Source organism: Odontesthes bonariensis, chromosome 13, assembly GCF_027942865.1.
Source record: "Odontesthes bonariensis isolate fOdoBon6 chromosome 13, fOdoBon6.hap1, whole genome shotgun sequence".
In the NCBI taxonomy this organism is placed as follows: Eukaryota; Metazoa; Chordata; class Actinopteri; order Atheriniformes; family Atherinopsidae; genus Odontesthes; species Odontesthes bonariensis.
The window spans coordinates 21,125,666-21,153,316 of record NC_134518.1 but is presented as its reverse complement, the minus strand read 5'-3'; the positions used below and the strand labels follow the sequence as shown (position 1 = coordinate 21,153,316).

Sequence of the window (27,651 nt, the reverse complement as noted above, 5' to 3'; positions counted from 1 at the left end):
TTTGATTAACCTTAACCATGTGCAACAAAAGCAAACTTCTTTTTGCAACAAACTTCTTCTCAGTTTTCTTGTTTAACTGTGATGACAGCATTTTGCTCTTTGATATGCACACATTCACACGTTTACAGGAGGCTATTCATATAAGCACTGGTCTGTGAATCCCCTTAAACAATCAAATGCGGACAGTGGCCTGAGCTCTCCGGACATGGAGAGCTCAGGCCACTGTACATGTGATACTCTATCCATTTTCAAAGCTGTTTCTTGAAGTGTAGCTACATTAAGTTTTTAAACAGCTGACTTGTAAAATGGAGTATATCACTGTTTCCATAATTGCGACACTTTCTATGCTCTGGGAGTATGGTTTCTCAGTTTTCAATCTATTTTCTACCTTAGAGCAAGACAGCTTTGGAGGTGACGGAAGAACTGAAAAAAAGATATAAAAACTGACCCATTATCGTACACTGTTACACCATCAGATACCTATTAAGTTCACAATAATTAGCATTTTTACACTTTCTGAGCAGCACAAGAAGCTGTGAACCAAACACGGCTGACATGTATTGGCATTTTGCTTATTTGCACAGGCAAATAGTAGAACACTGGAATTTCTTTTTCTTTCCAGTTAGTGAATGCAAGAGCCACCGTTTAAGTACTTTACCTCTGGTTTTGACTTTACCAACATTCGAGATAAATATCTGGCCGCGTGCTGTGTTTATCAGCTTACAGCTGACTTTGCTCGACTGCCTTTTGATGTTGGTTAGATGGTCCCAAATATTTCTTTTTTTCTTTTCTTTTTTTTTTGTCATTTATTTATTCATTGCTAAATACAGTTGTCCTTGCAGAGAGAATGATGAGACACGCTGTTTGTTATTTTAATGACTTGACAAAAGGAAAAAAAGAAAGAAATTTGTTCCCATGTAAATTGGATTCTTCTCTCTTTACTAACCTATTACTATTCATAACTACGCAGGCAGTACAGTGCACTATTATAACGCAGTAAACCTGAACTTGGGTGACATTCTCTAATTTACTTTTATTGTCCACTATAAATAGCCATCTTGTTTGTGATCAAGAGCTTCGGCTGTGTTGCTCCATCACTTAGTCAGCAGCAGCATCCCTTCATGAACAATTCTGGTGGGATAATCTGTTGACATGAACTTGTTTCATTCTCATTGTTTTTTTATTGTTCCACCCCAGCAGTCCTTTTCAGCTTCTCCCCCTTCTAAGTGGCTCCTCGCTGCCAGATTTCTTCTATTTCCTCTGCAAATAAAGCCACGTTTTCAGATTATTATATACAGTACAAAGAAAACAAAATTGATGATTAAAAATTAAATAGTCGTATCTCTCTCTCTCTGAGTTATCTCAGTCCCCAGAGAGAGGATGCTATTTTGCTGGCTTGGAGGGGTCTTTTGTTCTCAATTTAGAAGCTTGTCGCTGTTTATTGTTCATTTCTGATGCTTCATTGGATATTCTGTTCACTTTCCTCCCTGACATGAAGAGAAAACATCTTTATCAAAGTGTCAGCGTAGGCCTCGTGTTGTCAGAATGTCAGGTTTGCCCTATTCTTTACATTTCTGAGGTGTGTGTTCTGCAACCCGGTTTGCTGGTGAGCTAACTGAGCACGGCAGTGCCGTGGAAACTCTGCATCTGTGTAAAAAAATCAATATGTATCCTAATTCTCAATTCTAACTTAAAAAAAGACTTTATCCTCCTAAATCTATGAGCTTGTCAATTGTGAACTCTGGTTGACTCGAACACGTCCATAGAAGTTGCCAGCACAGTTTCTTTGTTGGATCCAAATATGTGTTTAAACAGTAAATCGCTGAAGAGTTACAGTCAGTTAATGATGCAAAATGTTTTTGTGTCTCCTTTTAGGATGCCTGTCAACTTGGCAAGATTACCTCTGTGAATGTAAGTGTCTCTCTTTCTTGCACACGTGCTACCAAAGGCATCACTCTAACATGATACTGCATTTGCCGAGTTTATATACTACATTTTGGATAACTTTTATGTGTAGTAATTCTACATATCCCCTGCACACTGGTAATCTGCAATCTGCAAGCACAAATTAACATTGTCAGTTTATGTTAACACTTGGGTCAACATCACACATTGTTGATGTACCTCTTTGTGAGTGTTAATACTGTAACAGTAATTACTGGCTCTGTGTGCAGTTAGATTTTAACACTCTTCCATACGAACCAGCGCTAGCCGAATTCACAGCATTAACTACTTGACAGGTGTTTCCTTCACATTTGTAATTTAAGGTGAAAATGTGATTTCATATAATGTGGCTGTGTTTCTCATCTATTACTTTCACGTAAAACAGACTCCAGCCTATATGTGCTAATATTAGCAAAGGAGTTGTAGATTGAAAGGTAAAACTTGGTTGCTTCCACCTCAGACTCGACGAAGCTTCCGATAAAAAGAATGAATGATGAATGCGTGTGGTTGAGTGTGTGTTAAAAGCTTGGCTTGTGATGCTAACTCTTTCAGTTTATAAAGTGTAAGACAGTTTATTCGTCATCTGGATGGGATAAGGTTGCATTGGTGTTACGATTGAATGAGAAAAAAAAAAAAAGGATGCTGCACACGTGCACCAAATCTGACATTGATTCACATCACATTACTCATACACAGCGGACATTGTCTGACTGGAGATGAATTTCACAAAATTAACTGCATCAGGAATGAGATTAGCCAGGTTTCTAGCCAATAGACCTATCACCTCTCCTTTTCAGAGATATATATTTCTTACTATGAATACACATGTTGTTGTGATCTTGGGGATACAAGGTCCTGCAGTAATGATCGCATGGCACGACTGTAGAGTCACGCGAGTATGACCGATAAGTTGTGGGTGATTTTTCTTTTCAAACTCTGCATTATCAGAGTACAATGAAATCTGATAAACTGATGTCATCAGCAGCAACACATTAATGCATTTTCTTCATCCAAGTTGCTTTTGTGACAAAGGTGGGAATGTTGTACATTGCTGCTGGGAGTGACGGAAAAAAGGTGTTGACTTTCATCTGTCTGTATTGTTTCAAGTTTGAGAGAACAGCTCACCAACCTTTTCCCACGTAAGCCGTCATTAAATTCCATTGTATTGTGACATCTGACTGTTAGACTGTCTCTTTAATTTTCAGTGGCTCTTTTTGTATTTAATAGCCGAGCATACATATTCATGTTTCAACAATCTTTCGTCAGTGCCTACAGGATTGTAAAAATTCTTCCTTCCTGCAGTTTACACAGTAACATGTTTCTCCAACCTACTTTTCAGTTTCAGCTCAATTTTGCTGAGATAGTTTCTGTTCTTAGCTCTTCTGCCTTTAGTTTTTGGAGCACACAGACAAAATGCTCTGATGTGCCGTATTAAAATAGTTCTCAGGGTGCCTGTGATACAGCCAAATATTGTTCACATCTGCTGGTTGTCTGTGCTAGCAACATATCATTACAATGTTGTCAAAAGAGATTGGTCACAGTTTAGTACAAAGCCCTGGTTTTCTTTTGCTAGAAATACAACTGGCTTGGTATAGTTCATGTTGCACTAATGTTATGGTCACAGCAGATGACTCAGTAACAGATGAAATTGATGAAAATTCATTTGATTTGTCAGAAATCATCCCGCAATCTCTCAGCACACTTGCGAGAATCACCTCCTTCACTCATGTTCCTGCTAACTCATCCTCTCACAGACACTCATCACCTCACACATAAAAGGCTGCGATGGAACGACATGTACCATAAAAAAAAAAAAGAAGCTGTTTCCAAAAAGTAGCAGTTGCCCATGGATTTTTGTGGATCTTGCACACAATCTTGACATTATAGAGCAGGGGCATGCGGCACAGCGTGTTTTGGATCAAGGCATTGTTGTATTCCTTTTTTTTCTTTTTTTCCTTACTCTCCACACGAGACATGTGTGACATAACAAATCGCCATCTCTCCTGAACAGATTTATGCAGGGCTAGGTGTGCCCGCAAGGTGATCCTTATGTGGAATGGCAGAGCCAATCTCCGCTGATTCACTTCTAAGTGGTCCCTGTTTATCACTCAAGGTGTGGTGGTTGTCAGCCAAGTCCTTTTCTCTGCAGGATTGACTACTTTGCTATTTTGAGAGAATAATAGTTGAGGGAAAGAACATAGTATGATAAAACTCAAAGAGCTGTGGTCTACCAAAGGACAAGGTGGCAGCCACTTAGCTGATGGTCCTCTATTCAAACAGACTTCTAAACCAGTAACCCATGAATCCTGCCCCATCCGAGTGGCTATGAGAGGTGGGGGGTCGGATTTCTGGCATGTTTTATGGGAGAACTTGGCGCACATCTTTCCTGTTTATTTTATCTCTGTGTACATACTTCTCAAGGCGGTGTTTTATCTGACTGAGCGGGCTTTGTTTGGTCTTGATATCTCTTGCAGCAGCTTGTCTTTGTTTTATGGATTTCTGGCAGCTTCTTTAAATAAGTGATCATGCTTAGCAAAACACTCACCTTGACTCCTGAATGTTTGTTTCTGTTTACCATGTTTGTCTTCCAGTATTAATGTTATACTCACGCCAGTCATTACCACGGAGAGCATAAGTTTTATTTATTCAAAACCCATTAATAGTGTTTAATCCTAATTAATATTGTAGCTCTGAATGACTTGTTGTGGAGCACATAGTGAAACCAAATTAATCTTTCCTAACATCTGGCATTGACCTGAATGGGCTTGAATAAACGGCAGACTAAAAATGAAGACACTACCTTATGCAAAATGATAATGTCCTAATTGTCCCGGGCAGCTGTTTGTTCTAATAGATTCTGGATGTCATTGTTAGTGCAAGTTTTTAATAATTAGAATCATGTGGAGAGGAAGCAGGCTTTTTGTAGAGCTGCCAACACTTTTGTAAGTGGGCTCTCTCTTTTGCTGGAACCTGGACATTGCTTTTGCATGCTTCCCCCCACTAATTTGAGAAACAGCTGCCAAAGCTGTTTGAGAACAAGTAGATATTTAGATTAGTTAAAAGCGTGGGCAAACATGGCACACGGAGCTATATAACTTTGCCAAGAAGGTATCTGTCTCCTCTTTGTCTGAGAAAATGGATTAAATGTTAAGTTGAGTGGGAAAGAAAATCTTGTGCTTTAGTGTTATTTCAAGATTTGCCAGAAGAACATGTCATTCTACATGAACTGAACCGCTGTACATCACATCATTTAATGTAGTTAAGTCTTAGTCGTGACAACATACCCTTTTGTCTCCTCTCGTTTTCACACTAGGAGCAACATGCAACGCAAACCTTTAGTTCCTGACTTGTTATCTCGTACTTGAGTTGAAGGGTGTTTGTTTCTTTGCCTGTCCTTTCTTGTCCTTTCTTCTCCTTAGTTTTCATTTGTGATTTTCTTAACAGCTCTCACACAAATGCTCACAGAGAGATTTGTAGCCTCAGGATCTTGATGAATCAAGTAAATAGAATATTCAGTCAGCTGTTTCAGCATTATGGTATTGAAAACCACTCAGTTGTGCTTTCAGGATGCTAATTATGTGGATTTAGGCTTGTCAACCCTTGGTGATAGCTTTAAAACGAAGCTTTTTGTGCACTTGGTTATTGGCAGTTTGTCCTTCATTAGTGTCAGACTCTATTCTACTCTATCTCTCTCCTCTATTTTCGCAGTCTTATTTTTCCCTTATTTAAGAGCAATGTGCATTTCATCGATGCACAGTAGTGCAAAAATTAAAAAAAAATACGTGAGAACAGAGACATCACCTCCTCCCAAGCTCAAAGGAGCATGTGTTAATGATGTTTTTAATTCAGGACTTGCATATTGCTTTTGTTGCTATAGCAATGAAGAAAATTAAGATAGTCTTTTGTGCAAGAGTTGTATTTGCTCTTGAAAAAAAAAAATCTTATCAGTTTGAATAATGGGACGAATAAAATTCCCCGCAATAACCACAGCTGAGGGCGTAATTATGTTTTATGCGTTTTATGTCTCTATACGGTGTGATGCAGTGTGATGTTACTCAGAGAATCATGTGAAGACATAAATTTAAGCTGCTGTCTGCGTTACAGCCACGTGCTCTGTTATATATACCAGTATTACCTCAAAGCCAAGTCCGATCTCCCAATGCCTCGTTTTTTTTTTTTCTGTGTCCATTGTGAAAGTGAAAAATGAAACCAGAGGGGTCTGCATCTGCTTTGTTGCCCACAATATGAATGACGGCAACTGTGGGATCTGCACTCTATAGAAATCGTTAACATGTTAGCAGACGCCGTCACATACAGAATGTGTTTTCTTCTATAGCACCAAAGAAAGGTCGCAACATGAACTTCTGCAAACCTCCGGAGAAATCAAAGAGGCCTGCGCTGTTCAGAAGAAAATGCCCACACTCCTGTGATCCCCAAGACTTCACAAATCAAAGTCTCAGCCTCCACACAAGTTTCCACTTCTTTTGTGTCTAAATTGGGTGAGAGGAAAAACTGGGACATAGTTCAAACCTGTTAATACATATCGTATCTATTTTCAGTACGTGTATCAGAGAGGTCTCAATTATAATGCTGCAGTTACTTTATCATCTGGAAAGTAATTCACTACACTCAACAGGCCAGAAACAGTTTTGGGTTATGAGGTCACGGTCTCAATTAGTCTTTCTAATGACAAGATGCAATTTGGGCATGTTTTCCTATTAAAAGCAGGTGGAGAGGATGACTGCTTTGCATGCAACATTTGATTCATTTAGGCAAGGGTTTGCCTTGTAAATGCCATCTCAGTGTATTTATTCACCAATGAACGAGCATCGCTGTCACCATTCATGATGATGATAGTAATCCGTGTTTGTCAGAGGTTGTGTGCTGGGAACGTTTTTCTGTGAACAGAGTGAGCATCCATGAAGGATTCTTTCTTTAATACTAAGCTGCCTATATTCCAAAAAGACAGACTTTTTAAGGCTGTGATATTCATCTCTGGTGACCTGTAAATGACTCAGTGCTTTTTGAAAAATAACCCAAGAAAGGAAACATAGCAGTAACTAGGGTCACACTTTAAATTGATAATTACATTGACTAAGTGAGTCACCAAACCTTTTCATACGAAAAGGGAAAAACATCATTTTTCTCCCTGTGATAAAAATCTGCAGATGGTTTTTTGCTTTTTTTTATGCCAGAGTTTTAAAATATCCCACCTCTCGACATTTCTTTCCTTACCTTTGTGTAATAGAGGTGAGAGGAAGTTTTGACTGTGGTAGTGAGTGCTTTCATACAACACATTTTAACATTTTAAAAGATTTATTTGAACAACAGTGTTTCTGACCGAAGGAGATGTTTATAATCTGGAAGGGTCCAAGGGTGAAGCCTTTATAGTATCTCAATTACCAAAACAAAAAAAAGTGATAATTGTTTCTTATCATGTAGATTATCAAAGATAATCATTGTTATTCTTAACTGAAGAAAAAAATGGCTGTTGATGTTTTAAATCTTATGATAATTTTACTTGTTTTGAAATGTTTTGACTACGACTACTGAGATTGCATGACCCTATTAGCACATAGGTTGAAGGCAAAATTAAATGGAAAATGGAAATAAAAACAGAATGTAATGATTTGCTGATCTCCAATACTTTATTTCCAGTAGAAGACATATCAAAACTGAAGAGCACAGCTTATTGAGAAGAACTTGCTGCTATTTGGGCCCCTTTAAGGATCAGTCATCCAGATCACATGGCTCTTGCTGGTCATTTATACTTCTCTTTCTTCTTCTACTTCTTCTATGTTTGTTTGTTTCATAGTCATGCCATATTAAACAATACTTCAAAGATTATCATTGGACTATTGTCTTGTCTGTTTGTGTGTTCCAGACCCAACGCCGTGTGACCTTCCATCTCCCAGATGGTTCCCAGGAGAGCTGCAGTGACAGCGGGCTGGGAGACCCAGAGCCCAGCAGTGCAGCCAGTGCCACCCAGCCTCTTCCCCTTAACTTTCCCCAAGAGGAGTACTATGAACAAACATCACCAAACAGCCGCACTGAGGGAGATGGAAACTCAGACCCTGAATCCAGTGAGTACTGTGTTTTCAGCGTTTAGACTGAAAACACCATTTATAAGTGTCCATCTCTGTTTTTAGACTGTCCAATTTTTTGAGATTACAGCTGTAGTTGTAATTGTAGTAACAAACACTTAAGAAGGAGATATATTCTGTCAAATAATTATCAATGAGTCAGTTACACATGGAATTTAGTGTTTGATACATGCTGCTTTCGTGAGAAGGTTCTTTGGACTAGTTGGACAGCAATTTTGCTGTTAAACAAGTCAAGCAAGCAAAGGGGGGTGGTTGATGATGAGACAGAAAGGTTTTTTGTGCTGAGATTAAACTGAAAACCACCTCAGTCATTTTTGATGCACAAATATTTTAGTTTCATTTGCACAATGGTGAAAATGAAATCTGTTGGGCCGAGTTTTGTAAATGTTGTCAAGTGCTAGGTTGTATAATGTAAAAAGAATTATACCCCTGAGGTTGGAAGTCTGCTGCAGAGTTTTTCGTAAATGATTCACAAGACAGCTGTCACTGCATGGCTTACTGCCCAGTGATGTTCTCCATAAAAAGCGTCATTGAACACAGGGTTGCACAACTTCTTCCTCATGCATATACAATTTTTTTTTTTTTTTTTTTAATCGTTGCTCAAAAAACTCGCTGAGGGGGAAAGAGAAGAGTGCTCAACACTCTGGGATTTTTCACCGGCGGTAGTGTGCATCCGAAGCCTTTTTCATCAGTAGCAGTGATCCTGCTTCTTTCGAAATTATTTTGCTGCACAAAAACATGGACAAGGCTATTCTCAGTCAATCTGCGATAGTCGAGTTCCGGTGAATCAGATTTCATCTTTCTGCAGCTATCCTTGCATCACATACTGTAGAAGGGATGGAGGCTCAGATGGGTGCAGGCCTTCACTCCCTCTGTGGCCTTTATGCGTCATTGCCAGGATTGCTTTCAACATCACTCTGACTTACCTGTCAAAAAAACGTCATTTCATTCTTTGCGGTGGAAAAAATACACAAGGCAGAGGAAAATAGATTGCTTTGCATACACCCACATGCAGCACAACCTTTGTGTCATTGCTGTAAGTGAGACAACAGCCCTTGGATGCCTCCCCAGCAGCTGGGCTGACAGGTCCAGGGCCGGGGCGTCAGCGTAATTGTGAACGCTTTTGTTAGACGTTGGACAAATTTGGTGACATTCGGGTGATAGCCTTCTGCTCATTTACATGTGGCTGCCATTCCAATTTGTTTTGTTTTTTTTTCTCATTGAAAGATTCAGCGAGAAGATTTTTTAACAGAATCACTGCTTTTTTTTAACACAAAAGACTAAATTCTCTCAACACATTCAACTCTTCTCTGTAGGCGCACGTGTGTAAGCACACAGGTAAAAGCATACATCTCAGGATCAGGCCGCTCCCTCCCCAGCTGTTCTCTTTAATGTATTCTCCATGGTGACGGCAGTGATTCATGTATATGATTCATTCATACACAGAGGCAGTTACTCATAGTTTCATTAATATTCAGAGACATAAACATCTAATACTTCATAAACTAACCCAAATACTGCACTTATTATCCACTCTCCCCCTAGGCTAATATTTGTTAAGGTACATTCATTTTAGGTAGGAGACCGTGTTAATGTAATAAATGCTTGTGTACTTTTACAAATTGCTGCATTAAAAATTACAGCAGAGTGAACGAAAAAGTGGGGTGTAATATCAGTTATTGGATATCAGAAATGCTATTTTCACTTGTTTGACCAAGCTTCTAATCCCCTGTTGTCACCTTATCACACAAATTTGCTTTAAAGCCCATGTAGTTGAGATAACGTGTGAAAGCCTGTTAAAGCAGATGAAACTTGATCATATTCAAGGATAGTGTTTAAACTATATGAGGAGATTTGACTGATATGCAAAATGGTAGAATGCACTGTTCATTTGAGCATTAGAGAGCCTTTAAGATGTTAATATCTTGCCCTTGCAAGGCTTTTATTTGTTTATATCATTATAACAATTAAATCTTACACTTATATACACTACAATACACTACAACTTAATCAGGTCTTTAATTTACTAGATGCTAATGAATAACCTGCTGACACAGACATCTGTGCCTCTTTTTAATACCAAGTCATCTGACTCACCGAGATCCATTTTCCTCCTCCAGAAGTTAAGTCAGATAAATTCTGACTCCGTTCTACTCAGTTCAAAAACAGATACACCTCCTGTGCGCGTCGACGGTCTCAGAGATGAGTGCATTGGTGACAGAAGGGGGCCTAAGATGGATTAGATATGGTTTTATCAATGAGCAGCAGGCTGGCATGGCGGCTGCAATCTCTTATCATGTCGTCTCAATTTGTGAGGCAGGAGGAACAAGGAAAGGTGGAAAGAGGAGAGAGGAGATGGAAGAGCTCCAAGTGAAGACAGAGAAATAGAGCTGAGATTTTACAAAATCCAAGGAATGGTAGAAAGTGAGAATTTCAGGGGTCAAAAGCGGTATTGTTTAGTAAAGGTGCCTCAGCAAGAACCTGAATGTCAACTTGCACTGAATAATTGTCTGTGCCAAAGGCAAGCCATGTGGCCTTCTTATGACAATGAATTTCTCAACTCCTCTTTAAACCTGCATCTTTATTAGGCCCCCCTCTCTTGAAATAAAGTTCATATGACATTTTATGTTTCTATTATTTATGAGTTAGGCGGCTGTTCATTTTATGGGCTCTTGCCCGCCCCCTTCCAGGCTCACATCGCCACACTGCCATCAGTCTTAAGCTGTCATCTCTCTTGTCACATTTTGTTCCAAAGATTTTGATACCTCTTCCTCTGTCAGGGCAAATACATTAATGTAATTTGAATGTGTATTTTCACGTCCAACCTCCTTATATTTTTCAGCTGGCTTTTTTGTTTTTTACAAAATTACTCATCCAGAGCTGTTAAGCAAGGCAAATGGTACCTGTCCTTTTTTTTTGGCCCAATACATCAAAAACATCAAGAAAAAATGACTGAATGAATCAAAAAGGCGTGAAGGCTCTGAGATGCCTCTCCTCCCACTAAAGCCATACACCAATCTGCTGACATTCTCCCTTACATCGACTCAGAGCTTTGGAATTTCTCTCAAGCAGTTTTACTGAGGCTCATGGTGCACTTTTCCAGAATGATAAGAAATAAGGCTTGTCCTGTGGATTTGTTGGTGTGAGTTTTCATGGTAATTATTAGCATGGCTCTATGAAATGCAACAGGACTTGAGAATAATTGAGTTTATTGAGATGTGTCTTTTTTTTTCTGTCTTGTTTGTTTTTATTTTTGTTGTGTTCCTTTCAATTTTTTCCTCATCCTACACTGTTTGCACATCCTGAGCCGTTTGATACGTTCCCACTGATGACCTGAAAGGCTTTTGAAGAATGATGTGAATCGTCATGTCACAAACAATGATCAGCTTTAAGCTCCCAGACAAAGTGCAGCAAAGTGGGAGCAAATCCTCGAGTCCAAATCCCTCACATTTTTCAAACAATACATAATTTTGTCCTCTGGATGATTTGGAATATCCTTATTTTTTTTTTCTCTTGTTGTCGGAGTTGAGGGATTTAGGAGCTTGTGCTTTTTGCCCACTTACAAACAGCTCGCTAAAAGCGGTTCTCACGTAGTGCATTAGTCTTTTCGACGAAACATGAAAGAGCTGTACAGCATAGTGCCGTATCTTAATCTACGGCATATGGCTTTCAAATGACCAGCTTACACCTTGTCTGTCTAAGATCTAATCTGCTATTAAAAATAAGCCAATCCTTTTTAAATACTGCAAGTGTAATAAGATTATAGTTTTAAATCCATTGCACGCCACACTGTGAATCTACAGAAATGTTTACAAAGGAGAAGAGCTTCACAAAATAGCAGATTCACATCATAGTTTTGTGTTCGACATTTATATTTTGTTTCACTTTGGGCTCCTTTGTGTCTGTCATTGTACAGGACTTAATTCCAGATGTCAGCAGACAAGTAATCTGATTAAAGGCTTGCCGGGCTCATATTTTCAAGGAGTTAAGTTCTAAACTCTTTGATTTCTGGATGTCCAAAATCTTCATAATGGCTCTCAGACTGAGTTTCCAGTTGGCTGATTTACAACTTCTCTTTTCTTTTCTTTAGAAAACACTCCTCGACTTGATCAAGTGTGCCAAACACATTGGTACCACTTGAATTTTAATACTTCTCTAACCTCCAACTCTACCCAGCTAATTCAAAGCTTGCACCGAGATTGGAATTTTGACTGTCTAGACACAATCTCCCAACGGGTGAAGGGATTTTATACAAAAAGAAAAAGTTTGGCGTTTGTGATAGGAGTTATTCATAACATAAAAGAAAAAGAAAAAAAGGGAACACTGCATTTTATCATTCATACCATTTGCCTAGCACATCATTATGTGACAGCAACAATGTTACAGTGTTCAGTACAGTTAGCCGCATTAATTATTCATATGAGTCCAATCTCAGTCTCACTTTGAGAGTTCTCATATGCAATTAGATGTAATGAATGTGCTTCTTAATTACATTCATTTGTGCAAATTTCCAGTCCCCATTGAATTTTTCTGTGGAAACATTGTGACACTGACCAATGGCATATCATTTGCAATGTGACTAAATCCATTCGGCAAAGAACAATTAGCTGTAATTAGTGTTACAATGTCATCAGCGACCAGGGGGAAAGACTAAGCTGACATGCAAGGAAGAAGAAGACCCTTGTTACGAGAGTCAGAAGTCCAATAATGCAGCAAGAGACAGATAATTGGCTGACCACAGGTTAGAAATATGATGAACGTCGAATGTTGTGAGACTGTTACAGCTATTTTTTTTCCCCAACTTTTATTCATGCAGGGTTGGCTGGGCAGGCATTCTCTTTAATAGCAAAGCCACACTCGGTAACTGCCTGTGCAACCTTGTACGTTTGCCAGCCCTTCTCATCATCTACCGCTGACAAATGAACAACTTCACCGGAGTAATTAAGAATGAAGTGCCTTGCTTAAGGGTATATCACTGCTGGTGGAAATATGGGAGGAGGTATATTTCTCATTCATTTCACATGATGACCTTACATATTGTCATGTTATCAGAGTTATTCTGGCAGTGGTGTGTATATTTAATTCATGCTGCACATAAAATGGTAATGCAGTCTATTCTTTTTCTTGAAGGAAGTTTTTTCACAATCTACAAGATAACTTCTTCAGATCACAATTTTTTTTTTTTTTGTCTTACATCCTCTGCACCAGTTTGGTTCTCCACCATATATTCTCCCTCATATAAATAAATAAAAGCCTTTGTGCCTTCTGGCTCCCAAAACTTTTTACACTTGCCCCAGTGGGCCTAACTGAGCTAAATGAAGCAACACTGAATATTAACCTACATAAATTGGACTTTCCTTTCAAGATGATTTAATCTTTTTTTTTTTCCTTTTCCTTTTCCTTTCCTTTTCTCTTTTTTTTTTTTTTTTGTTTTGTGACCGCTGGGGGTATAGCACTGAGTTAGAAAGGATTTAAATGGACTCATCTGTATCCTTCTCAACCGACTGGGATTTGGTGGAAGTGCTCAGTTCTCAGAGGTGAGGTGGAGGGGAACCCTTGTTTTATCTGGTTCAAATGCCACACCAGTTGTCTTAGAGAGACAGAGAGAGAGAGACGAGCTATTGATCTGGAGGAGTCAACTCTGCTCGCGGAAATCTCTCTCCACCCTCCTTCAAACAACTGAAAAGTGTCATGTAAGAAACCTCCTTTTCCACAGTATTAGTGCCTCGTCTTTGTTGTCTTGCCAAAGACTTCTGTGAAGTTGAGACAGAGGGCTTTCCAGTGCAATCATCCAGATCTCACCCGGACAAGACAGAAAAAGATGTTTTAAGGTTTTGAGACATTCAGAGGATGGCTGCAGTCCCCCAGACAAAAAGAATAAATAACATAAATAGGAAGTTCAGCGCATTACGACTGGGAAACTGCAAACAAACAGATCCAAGTTAGTTTATTCTGACAACATGAAACCAACACCTGCGTAATGCTACAGTGTATTAAGACATTACATATTTACTGTTTTTTTAAGCTGGTTTGATTTAAAATATTAATTTTAAGGTTGTTTGCTTTTGGTTCCCACCATTCTAGCAGATTTAATGACTTATTGAATAGGAAGCATGTGTGTGTATGCGTGTGCGTGTACGTGTGTGTGTATGCTTGCCCAGGAAGATGCAAAAGGTTGTAGAGATCAGCTAGATCAGGAAAGTTGGCCGTGCACACCCTGTTCAACTGTCCAGAAGTTGCTGCTTCAGATTCACTCAGCAATGCCATGACTTGAGTGGGCTTTTTCAGAGTCCTGCACAATTAAAATGCTCCTCCCAAAATTGTTAACATGTTCAGTAAGTCTTGTGTCTGTGCTTGGGAAGGAATCAATACCTGCCAAGTTTGATAGTATCTCTGAACAATGTATTCTGAACGCGGAGGGGCTAGAGAGAGACTTCAAACAAGAATTGAGGCTCAAAGGCTCCAGCCAACAATTCACTTTGTTCCATTCACTGACTCTGTGATGCCTAAAATGGAATAGCTTGGACTGCATATAAAATCTATGAAATGTTGGGTTCGAGAGGGATGAGCCTTTTGACTCCTTGATTCCATTTAACTGATTTGATCTCACTTACATCCAAGCATGAGTCATTCAAACAACAACACAACACCTGGAAATAGAAAAATAATGATACAGTAGTAACTGGGAAATTTGTTCACTGAATGTTATCTTTGGCATATGGTGCCAAAGGCTATGTTGTGGGTATTTTCATTGTCATTTGTTTCAATCTGGCTGCAACCAAACAGTCAGGAAATGCTGCCTCGAGGCTGTTGTTAGAGTTCTCCAAATAGTAAGTTACCAGAACTTTTAAACTCTGAGGTTACCTCACCACACACCACCACAAAGATCCCGGCATTTCTCATATCTTGTCCTTGATGATCCGATATTACATTGCATCTGGTTGGCAGAGCAGAAACTTTCACTCTTTCAGAAGCAGGAAGAAAACATGGGAAGCTATTAAATATACATGTGCTTATGTTTTATTGAAAGACATTTGTTATAGATAGCCTCCACAATAAAATCCCTATTGTCGACATTGTTAGTTTCAGAGCTTGTGTTTGTATCAACATATTTCCCTGCAATTGTGCATCTCCTGTTTCACACAACATGTCCGTTTACAATTTACCGACTGAATTAAGGATATATTCAGCTTCCATATGATTGGCAACACTCATTAGTCAAACATCTTTGAAATGTGTTAATTTTTTCCTGCCATTCAAACAGAGAAATAGATATGTTGAATACATAATTACCTCATTTGAGATTTTATGTTTGCGTGTAAATCCTGCCATGATCTTAGAGGTCAGCCTCTGTCGTATTTTATTAAAGCTATTATGTTCTGGCTCTGAGGTGTTGTATTTCAATACAACTAGTGGTATGGTTTATTGTTAACAAATGCATTAGCGAGGCTGAAATGGGGTTAGAGGAAGTGCAGCCCTCTCTCCTCTTTTTTCCCTTCTTCCCCTCTTTAAGACATTGTGCAATATACATTAGAATGCATGGTCTCATCCCTTTCTCATTTTTCACATGCAGTCAGTCTCAAGGATAAGGATGGCCTCTGCTCAGAAGGACTTATTGACCAAAATAACTGTGCATCAATATGTCTCCTGAAGGCTGAGGAGACCACAGCATCTCAGGGGTTGTATTTTCACCTCTTCTCTCAGCCTTTAATGTTATTGACCTGAGTTGTCCTGATATGCTGCAGCACAGCACGGCAGGCTAAACACATATGGAAAAATCTATTATAAAGCCTCACAGTCCTACAAAACAGAGCTAAATTGCTAATGTATCAGAGCAAAATGATTATTATGTGTATGCTGACAGATTAGATTTGCTTGGAGAATGGCATGCTGAGACCAATGTAAAACTGTATTACTGCTTTCCTTTGCCTTATTTTCCAATAAGGAAACAGGATGACATAAACTACAGTCTTAATGAGATGCACTTCACAGTGATAGCAGCAGCATTGCGGCAGTGACATCAATGATATGATGACAGACGGCCACAACTATGATGCCATCTGTCTACATATAACGTATTAACATATTTCAGCTAAAATGTGTCATTCACAAGTATTTTTGTCCATTAAAATCATTCATGTCACAAGCACAGGCATAAGATTGCAATAAACAGACAAATAAATGAATGCAGAAAAGTTGTAGCACAGAGAGGCACAATAAACGCACACACTTGAATTCTGATGAAGTTTTCTTCTGCCGTTGAAAGATAATAACGCGTGCGCGTTTCAGATTGTTTTTAATCTCCATCCTGAGCTACTGCTGGCGTCTAATCCAGGTGTTGAATGCACAAGCATGTATGGGATTACTCCCCACTGAGCTGTAGGGGACCCTATCCCTCTCCAATCAATATATACACTGACGAGTTGACAAATTGATATTTGTGGGCAAATAGATCACGTCAGAGACCACTCATGGTCTTGCCATGCTGACAAATGGAGTGAAAGTCTGGCGAGAAAAAGAAGGAGTGGAGACAGAAAGAGAGAAATGAGAAGGATGAGATTTCCAGGTGGGACACACTGGAGGAGTTGATCTTCAGGTACAGTGGGCCCTTCAGGACGTTTGGCTTATCAGAAATGACAGGGCTTTTCGAGGGGCTTGACGTCGAAAACACAAACCTGGCTGTTGTGTACCTACTCAACAAGAAAGCCCAGGCATTCATCACACTCACTGCGGTCTGTGGTTTGTGCTGCACTTTATGCCCAAGCTCTTTGTGAGGCATCTGTGGGGACCTCAAGGCAATGTAGCACTCGTGAGGTCGGTCAGCTGTCTGCTATTCCATGCATGCAGAAAGCAGACCTGCTCAAAATCCTTGCCAGAAGCCTCTGCAAAAAAAAAAAAAGAAAAAAAAAAAAGAAAAGACTGTGTCCCTTTGTCCCCATTTCCCTTGAGAAACCTGCATGATTGCATTGATTTGTCCTGATTCCATTCAGCCAGGGGTTCGAGTGTCAAACATCTGTCATACCGAGGCGCCCTCACACTGACTTATTCAGAACACTTGAAAGAGCTAAATTTTCACAGAATTGAGTTTGATGAATCAACAGGAACAGGAGCAGAAAAACAAAAGTCTCCCTTTCAGCGGTTTGTAAGAAAAAAAAACGTTTTGCTTCAGAATATTTTCACACTTTTCAAATCAACATAACATTAAATTATACAATATCCTGGTTTACTTCGATTTTTTTTTTTTTTTACCTAGACACCTGAGTTGGCCTAACACTAAACAGCTAAAGCAGCTTATGTTTTTACTGACATACATCTGGGTGCTTTGGAGGTATCCCTCAGTGTGCATTTTAGATAACAGGGTAAGAGAGAAGAAAAAAGGAATAAATGAGTGAACGAAAGACACAGCTTGAGTTCATAGTGTTTGCAGAAAATAGACTGAAACATCTCCTGAAGCCAGTTTCAGGCACTGACTTCAACAGTGTCTTTGTTATGTTAAAATCAGGATCCTCGTGAGCACGACCTTGATTCTGCAGTTGGCTTAACTCGGTAGGTCACCAATGGGAGGCAGATGTTGTCTCGAGGCATGTCCATCTACTTCCACAAGGAATCTGGCTGGTCTCAGTGAGCTTACGGGTGTAAAGGGGGGGGTGGAGGTGCACTTAGCCATAGTTAAGCTGCCACAGGCCAGCGCTGGTGATGTTGGAATGAGCAGATATGCTCATTTTGATTCACTGAGGTATAATAATTGATGATCAGCCCTGCTGTTACATCTGGGAGTCACTGGTCCTTGACATAACACATCCATACCGCAACACATGGTGATGAGGACAGAGGTGCCATGGGGTCTCATGCTGACTTCTATCTCATGTGCTATAAAGGATGATTGAAGGAACAAAAGTCCACATATAAAATAAAAAAAATCACAGAAAACCTCCTCTCCCACCTTTTTCTCCTTACACATGTTGAATGAACAGCTGATTTCATCCCTGCGGGAACTCAATACATTTGATCACTAAAAGCTCTCTTTTAAAATGATGTTGCCTTGAAGCCTCTTATTGTTATTTGGCCTGTCAATGTAATAGGGAGGAAAAGGACACACAATAAATGTCTGAAAGAAGGGACTGAAGGGTCTGAAAGAAGGGAAAGTAGAGATGAAAGGTGGAAGTAAGACAGTCACTAAAAACAGATGTCAATTTAGGATCATTTTAGCCTTAAGGAGGTCCACAATATTTTGTAAAATGGATCTTCCAGACCACAGCAGCATTAAAAAAAATACCAAATGTTCCGTAAAATGTACATTTTTAACACATCTGCCGAGAATAAAAGGAAGAGGGCTGCAAGGTGAGCTAGAGAAAAATCCACTCCTTTATAAGTCCAATACTTCATCGTGCCTTAAGCTTACACTATGACCTACTTTCCCCCTCTTCTGTTTATTTAGTTTTGCTCTGGTGAAAAACTTTGGTTTTTGGTTACTTGGGTAACATTTAGCACTTTTACAGAACATACATACACCTCACACATCCAATAATAAAAAGATACATCTTTGTCAACATGTAAACCCCCCCCGCCGCCTCGTATAACTGCAGTTAAGAAAAGATAGTCCGACACAAAGCACTGCCGCTGTTAGTCTTTGAAATGCCCCCTTGCAGATGTGTCCTCAGTCCGGCCGAACGGCTGCAAGAGAACAAACACAATGACAGCAGCCCAAGAAGAAAGAAAAAAAAGACTTTTCCATAATTTCACTGCTACTTCAGTATGAACGTGAATCGCTTAAAAAGTTCCATTTCAGTCCAGAGAAGATCAATTGGCTGCCATTATCCAGGCTACGCTGGACAATACTGTTTGTTGTCACTGTTGGTCGTCAGTGATCCGATCACGTCTTAATCACAGTATTCAACCTCATTGATTTCAGTTTACCACAGACTATTTTGAATGAAATAATTTTCTTTTTTTACCCCCTCCATCAGTGGCAATTACCCAACAAATAGTGTTTGATATCACAGTGTATAAGATGGCATGTTGTTTGTATAATGCATGGTACTTTGGGCCAATTGTGTGCCACTGGCTGGATTTGAATGCAACAGGCACGCTCTCACATTCACGCGTGCAGCAGACACATGCCTGTATCCTCTCAGGCGGGAATTCATTTACTTTAATATATTTATACACCCACATGTCCACTGCTCACACTGTTGACGAATGCAGACAGAAAGACACAGCAGCCATGAATGGAAGGCCTTTTCCATTATACTGTTTCACTTATTGCTCAGAGCAACATTCTTATTTTTACTGTGCTTTGTCCATGTGATTCAAGACAAACAAAGCCTGAAATTGGCTGCAAACTCCATCTCTGTATCCAACAGTTTTCACCTTTGAGGTTTGAAAGAATAGAAAATGTTAGGTTTTTGTTACTTGTGGCCAAAAATGGCTTTAAAATTACATTGTTTTTTTTATCTGTAATGTTAAAACAGTTTAATGTTTAAAGCTTGAAAATAAAAAATTAAAATAAATTTGATCACAGAACCATGGTTTTTTTGCTTAGAACTTTTCATTTGCATAGGAACAGGGGTCATTATAGTTGTGTTGTGAATGATTAATATAATTTTTTTTTCCAACATAAAAAAAAAGGCGCATACTAACACAGAAGTCCTGCAAATTCCATCTGTCTTACCTTGGGAGCATCTGCCATTGCTTACAGGGCCGTCCACCTCACGAGTCACAGGGGCTTGGCGACATCTGTCCCAACAGATAGCAAATCAGGAAAGGGCCATCCATTCTGTTAACGCTCCACTGAAGTCTGTGTTATGTTCACCATAATTTGCTTTTGGTTGCCGCAGCATCCCGTAATATTGCTTTGCAGCAGCTCAGACAAAGTTAGCTGGTAGTAATGTGTCCCTTTTTGGCCATCCTGCAAGCAGATAATTTGATAAACCTCCAGATGTAATGGCTATGTTACATCCTGATAAATGTGGGTAATATGACAGGGGACAGAGGATTTCCCTAATAATTTCTGAAGAGGGGTTTGGCAGAAAGGATTAAAATGATATTGTCCAGAGAGAGTACATTCGATCTGAAGGGATTGTATGTTGTTGGCATTCAGTGCAATTTTGTATGACTTCTTTAGTTTTGGAAATTGATGCACATATTGTCTGTGTTGTTTCTATGGTTGTTTATGGCCGTGCATGTGAGCATTGTATTTTCATTTATTCAAGCAATATTTATTCTGAAATAGCTTTCTCCTGTTCTTGGTGCTGTTTCAAAACCCATTTATCCAAAGAGATAAACAAAACATGAAATAGGTTTGCAATCACAGAACGTTACTTAATTTTTCCATTTTCTGTTACAACAACACATGTTCTGTTACTTATACAAAGCAATCACACTCTCTACTGCACACATATTATTCAGAAGTTCATCTCATATGTTCTGGTAAATACAAATAAGAACAAGGATGGTGATACTGACCATCATGAGGCCTGAAAGCTCCCTCGGCTAGCCCCTCCATCTTCCATGCTTTCTCTCAATCTTCTCAGGGTAAGCACGTCAGCTATTCCTCACACAGTAAAATATGCAATCTGGTCCTGCCAGTCTATGAGCGAGTTTTGGGTTAATCCTCATGAATACGTGACTTTGTCTGCATGAATAAATAAAAACCTGCTCACTGGGTAATTGAGGTGCAGTGCCCGCTAACAAACGAGGACACAATTTGTAAATGGGATTTTTTTTTCCTCCCCTGTTCAGGACCCATGGTGATTTATATCACATGAAAGCGCTTACTAAAATCATATTGATTCACTGTACAAGGAAGATGTGACATTGAAATGTTTAATTCTCCCCTCAGGATGCTGGAAAAGATCTATTATGTTTCTGTTTTTCATTTCCGTCAGTTTTGTATAAGCTCAAGGGTAGAAATGCCACAGTTTTGATGGTTAATGTTGTGGCAGGTGGAACATTTTTTAATCATTCTTGATTTAAATTCATATAATTCTTTATGAACGGCTGATAATAACTGAGACTCAAAACATAGGCCACGTAGAGTGCAACCTTGAAGATATAACAAAAGCAAGACAAACATATAGAGATGTAGACAGACTGAATTACCCTGGGATTCCATCCTGTACGGTTCCTCTTCAGAAAGCGTTCCATTTTGTAGTTAAGGTGGCCAAATTATTGTCAATTTTGGGTTGTACGCGTAAAGCATTCCATATGTTGACCCTCCTGCAGAAATAAAAGCTTTCTCTCGAAAGAAGGTTTTGTGACAGAGCACTTTGTAAATTCCCACAGCAGCATCTCGGGTAATTGAGCCAATAGCCCAAAAAGGTTTCAACATGTCACTGAAACCAGGGCAGCAAGGTCATGTCAACACTTATCGATGAGTGTCCTTTTGGCAAATTTAGAGCAATCAGACATTCATAGTAATTTGGATAATAAAGACTATTATAACATAAGCGCCATAAAATTCTGTTTGTGTAATTTTTGCTCATTAGTGCTGCCTTCTGGAACAATCCAAACAAATGGACATTGTGAATGGAGTTTATTTTTCCATTTAAAAGAAAACCAGCAACAGCCACAGCCCTTTCGACTTTAAAAAAAAGTTTTGCCAGGTTTTCTCTAAAGGAATTGTGTCACTCAAGAGCCAAATGGCGTTTATCCTCTGATGAACTTAAACATCGCTATATCAAAATGTGAAAATGGCATATCATTGAGGTCAGAGACGAAATCATGTTGGGGTTTTTTTCTGAATTTTGTTTGTCTGCTATTGTCGCTTTAGTATATCTGGTAATTGCTGTGAAGTCTAGGCTGCATTTGCACAGACAGAAACAATTAGCCTCTTTAACACCAGAAGAACTGTGATGTTATCTCAGGAGAGAAGAGATGTAATGGCCGACGATTTGGGCAGCCTTTAAAGTAACTGCAAAGAAAACACAACAATTATGATACTTAGATCACAAGATATAATGACAGCAAATGCCTTGGGAATGAGACAATCAGCCTCAGATAGGGCACCTAGCCCGTCATTTACCACCAAAATACACTTTTCTGTTGTTCGATATCCCACCAAAGCAAGCCTTGAGATGTGCATTGATTTCAGTGGGGTCCTCTTCGCCAGTCCTGCCCCTCACGCCTCGTGCTTGACCCACTTATTTTCTCATCTTTCCCTGTTTTCTCATGAGAGTTATGCTTGCACGCTGCTTTTCCCATTACAGCGTGAGTGGATGCAGGCCAAGTATGATTGCATCGCATAGCCTCTCTCTCATTCTCTCTCGTTCTGGCTCTCCATGACTCACACAAACACACACTCTGACTACCTCAATGAGTTAGCTGATACCAGCTCAGTCAGCCAACAAATAAATCACCAGACAAATTGACATATATGCTACAAGAGGGACCGTCTTTAACGGAGTCGTTGAACACAGCACGCACTATAAGGCTTTCAGCCATGATGGGTATTGACAAAGCGCGGCGTTTAAACTAAACTGATTCCAAATAATATTACTGATTGTATGGCTCCAGCACCTTTCCCTTGCTGAGCGTTTGCCGACTATGCCTATGAAGTACCACGATTTTAGTGCATCAAAACGCATTTTAAAATCCACAGAACAAGCCTCCAGGTAGCAGAGCAGCCCGTGTAACTGAAGTTTTGAACTCTTGGTTTTTTCTCCTGCCTACTTTTCTGTCAGAGAGATGCATGCTGGGTAAACAAGGTGACCTGAGGGTATGCGATGTTACATTGTAATATCTTTTCATGTCTCATACAGAAACCCTGACAGTAATTATAAAATACTGTGGCTATAGTAAAAAAAAAAAAAAAAAATAGATGAAAATAAACAGGGAACAAAAGGTGCTTGATAGCAGAAGTGAAGCCTGCCTTTAGCTACAGCTCAGTTTGCCAACGTGAAACCCGAGCACAAGAAAGCTATATGTGCTTGTATTAGTGTTAATTAAAACGCATGCATTACAACACGCCATCACCAAGTTATAAAGCAAACGTCTGCAGTATATTCTAACTCAGTATAAAGCTACATGTATTGGTGGTCACCTGAGGCAGCCTCACATGCATAGCTGCAAGCAAGGCAGAGCATTCTTCTTTGTGGCACTGCTTTGGGATTTGGTCTTGAGGTGTGACAAACCCAAGAGAAGGCTTATCTCTTTAGGGCAACAGTCAGGACACGCTCACTGTCTTTCACTGAAACAATTAAATAGTATTAGAAAATAATAAATCAATTATAAAGGTACGTCAAACTCTGTGGGAATCGAATAGCAACATGAGTGCTGTTAATTACTAATTTGACAGGTGCTTTAAGATTTTTTTACACCGACAGTTGCTCAGGCGGATGAGACTAGGGGAAGGTATGCTGGAGGCAGGGTATGCAGAGTTAGAGGCTGGAGTTTAGGTTTCTTTGGAAAGCTGCATAATATTTCTTAATAGGGTTGAGAGCAGGCTTGAGGCATGTCTGTTGAGACTCTCCCTTCCTTCCCTGGATTATCATTTTTAAGCAGCTTCCCTGGGAGCATCCAGAATCAATTTTTTTTTTTTTTCAAATCCAGGCTTGAAAAGAGATACAGGCCTTACCAATTAAGATACTTTACCAATTTACCTCACCTTAATTATTAAGGAAATTTACTCTTCATAAACATTCAAGCAAGCTTTGACTCATTTACCCCAAAAAAGATAAAGAAATGGGAGCTTCACTGTGTTGAGGCAACTCCTCAATTTATGCAGTTGTACTTAATCAGTTTATCCATCTGGCACACTCAATCTCAGCAAATTGTTGTTGTTTTTTTAGAAATGATGAGGGAATAAAACTTGAATGTCACAGCCAGTGCAACAAACTATGTTTTCGCTTTCCTGAAGAATTTATTCCAACCTTGGGTATCTTTTTATTTCGAAAAAGACATCTAGAACTGACCTCGGGAGGGTACAGGGAAGGCTCTTTGAAGAATCCCACTTTATTGGGTTTTTTTCTGCAATTGACACCCATTGAGCGCTGCATACGCAGCATGGCAAATCCTCGAGAGCAAGTTGCAATTTCATATCGAAACAGATGGTGAAATTACAATTCAGTATTACTATTGATCCTCAGTACAAGCTGAATTACAACGGATTCATCATGTGGAGTGGTTGTATTTTCCATCCACTGTGCCACGGTTACGCACCAAAACAAAGTCTGTTGTTTTAAGGTGGCGAATCTAAACTTCTGCAGGCACTTGCTCTCTGATTTTCTTCTTTAAAGCTATTGCGTTTGCAATTTTCAACAGCGTCAGGATTTGAGCAAAGGCCGTGATTCCGCTCTTTGCTACTTAAATGTTTAAAGAAGATATGCCATTTGAATTGCTGCAGAGCTCATCAATATGAAATTGAACTAGTGGAGGGAAACAAAATTTAAGGAGGCAGCTCGGCAGCTGGTCCGCCTCCTCCCACACTCCAACACTCCATTTTCCACCACAGAGAAACAAGGGTAGACTTTCAGGGGACACAGAAATCCTCAGACTTCTCTACCTTCCGAGAGTTTCCCGTGATATCAACAGCACACATTCGTGGGACACACATCAGAGAATCTGCAGTTTAAATCTGGGACAAAAAAACAACTTTTGAGCAAACGAATAAATGATGAATATATCATTAATACTGAAAAACTATCCAAACACAGTTACTAACTAAAAAAATCTGTGACAATGACTGTCAATGTGTTAATCCAAGAACATGTTGATATTCACAACGAGGTTGATATTTTCCCATAATTAGATTATACAGGTCTGTTTACTAACATTGAGCTCTCTGTGCCTACCCTGGGAAAACGTCCCTGTCCTCTGAGCTTGTTATCTGTCATTCAAACGATGATCCAATAGCATCCATAATGCTTCTAAAGCCCACCCGTTGTCTTCTGCCCACAGATCCTGCTGTGCTTTAAGATGTGTCAGCAGCAGCAAATTATCAAATTGTATTTTTCATTCTCAAGGGTTGTCGACAGCCCTGCAACAAATAGAATTTCACAATATAATTATGATTACGGGAGGGAAAGTGAAAAAGCAGAGCTGAGCTGGAAAACAGGGATACTCCTGGCAAATAACACTGTGGCTTTTGACAAGTTACCTATCCAGTTCTTATTCTTAATGTCAAGGCAGACCCAAATTTGACTGATAATCAAGATCCCTTCGAACACAAATGTTTCTCAACGGAGAGAAATAATTTGTATGGAGAGACAGTCAGAGTTCAATAGACTTTCTGTCACCGACTCCTTCAGATGATAAAATGCGCAAGGCAGCAGGGCGAGAGGGAGCCATTTGCAGAGTTGACAGATTCCATCATGGATGACTTTAGCATACCTGAGAGCTTCTCTTTCCCTGCCTTCTGCATGCCCTCTGCAAGCAATGGAGGTGATGAATCAGGCTTTATGGGCCTTCAGGATGCCGGCGAGGCCAATCTGTGCGAATGGCTGTTAAAAATCTGACATAACTTGACCAGGCGCTTTTAACAAGCTCGAAGCCATGCTATATCCAAAGTCCTGGCACATTTGTATCATTTCCTAATACACTTTGCCCTCATAAGCTGCTCATCGAGTGCCTGGATTTCAAACTTGGCTGCTACTATAAGTTATGACGGAAAACAAATCATTCTTCCTGCTGTGGAGTTCATGATGTGTCTTGATTCGATCGCTGACTTTTCACCGCCGCTTGCAGTGCTGGAGGAACAATAGCCTCTGATCTCAGGCTCAGCTATGGCTGATTTTCCCAAAACCACTCTTTATTACATGCAGCATCTGTTGGCAAAACTGTGTCCTCACAAATAATTCTTCCCTCTAATGAAAAGCGACTAAAAAGTAAAATAAGCAAAGGAAAACAGCAGAGAATGAAAATATAATAAAATTCATCTACACAGTCTTTCCCGATGGCAAATACTGTGGCAGCAACAGGAGGAGAAAACCATGTGCTATCTCATTGTTTTATTATTGTCTAAAGCGGATGAGTTAATCTCTTTGAAGTTGCTTCCCTTTCATTAGTAAAGCCCCCAAAGCACTACAGGCATGAAAAATACACGCACACACAGACACACACACACACACACAAGTGAAAGTTTTGAAAATTAAAAGTCAGAAAAATGGCAACCCAATGAAAAGAAATAAATCTGACCACCACAACTGAGCAATAGGAGTGTTGTTAGTTAAGATAAAACAAATGAAAAATGGAATGTCTTTCCAGCGGAGCCAGTGAATGATTGTTACACTTTGGTGCCATGTTCTTTGGTACTTTAACAGCATCAACAAACACAGCTGTGTCTGTGCTTATCTTACAGAAAGGAAAAAAAGGCTGGAGGGAAATTATGAATAATCCTTGTTTGTATGCCAAAGACAAAATATTGTGGATTACAGGACACCCATGCTCTTCCTCTGTATTTCTTTTTTTTTCATGATCACCTTTGTTCTTCACAAAATCATTCAGGCCTAAATCGATTTGTAGAGCGCTACATTTATGCCTCATGACCTTATTTCCAATCTGTACACTGAATGATTTTTCCTTCCTCCTTGCGTTAGTTGCTCTTTATTTGCTGTTACACTGACCCGTTTTGCTACAACATCATACTGAGAGGCTGCTGTAGCCATGATAGGCTCTTAATTTTGTGTATATTCCGCGTTTCCTTGACAACAAGCGCGACTAATCCATAGTGCAAGGAGCCCAACTGCTGGGACAGAGACAAGGATGCTTCATGTACAAAGATGTGGCAACACCTGGTCTTGGGTGTCTGATGTCTCTTCTCTCTGATCTTCCCTCTGAATATTTTCTCGATGATGTGAATCACATTTTAACACAACCATGCCGAGCGCATGTGCATGTTCATGTACAAGTGTATGTGTGTATGCATTTTGCCAGTGGTCTGGCAATCGTGGGGAATAACATAGCGTCATGATTGCGCATTGCCCTTGGAAAAAAAAATTCTATCCCCGGTTGAAATCAAAACAGCCCGAAGCTTTTCTCACCAAACTCAATATTTTTCTGGTATACACTCTGGTATTTGTACTAAAAAAAAAGTAAAGAAACAGCAGTATTATAAAAACTCAGAATCAAAGTGAGACAATGTCCATAATATGAATAACTTTTATGCACCAAAGACATTTGATTATCCACTGAGTAATTAGAAGATTATAGCGCCATATTAAATAACCATCTGATCCGCTTATATCATTCTAGAAAGCTCTGTGTATTCTAAAATAAATGCACATGAATAGATCTCAGATTGAAGTGCTATTTTCATTCACATATCAGAGGGTCCTTTTATCTGGAAGGCTTTTTGGTCTGACATGCTTTTTTTTCCTTCTTGTTAAATGTCACTGACAGGCTTTGACATGAAAACTTAAGTTAGCAGTATCCAGCCTGTCATACTGTATTTGTAAACAGCTTACGTTTCTGTCTTTGAGCACAGAAGAGAGGAGGTGAAGCCTGACAGCAGACAAGGGTTTTTAACAAACATCCCCACACGCATACATAATGCACTATTTCAAAAAAGAGAAAGTTTGCCGCTCCATTTCATACGTAGCATTTCTCTAAACGCCCAGGGGATACCTTCTGTCCACAGCTTCTGAGGGCTGCATGCACTATACTTAGC

General features: G+C 39.6%; 1 protein-coding gene across 1 annotated transcript in view; it reads left to right on the top strand.

Annotated features, from left to right (window-relative positions):
* pcdh11 (protocadherin 11) overlaps positions 1-27,651 on the top strand; it is a 126,000-nt gene that overhangs the window by 71,511 nt on the left and 26,838 nt on the right. The window contains exons 5-6 of the mRNA XM_075481530.1: positions 1,876-1,911; positions 7,829-8,027. Of these exons, the coding sequence (XP_075337645.1) occupies positions 1,876-1,911; positions 7,829-8,027 (235 nt within the window). The remainder of the gene's footprint in view (positions 1-1,875; positions 1,912-7,828; positions 8,028-27,651) is intronic.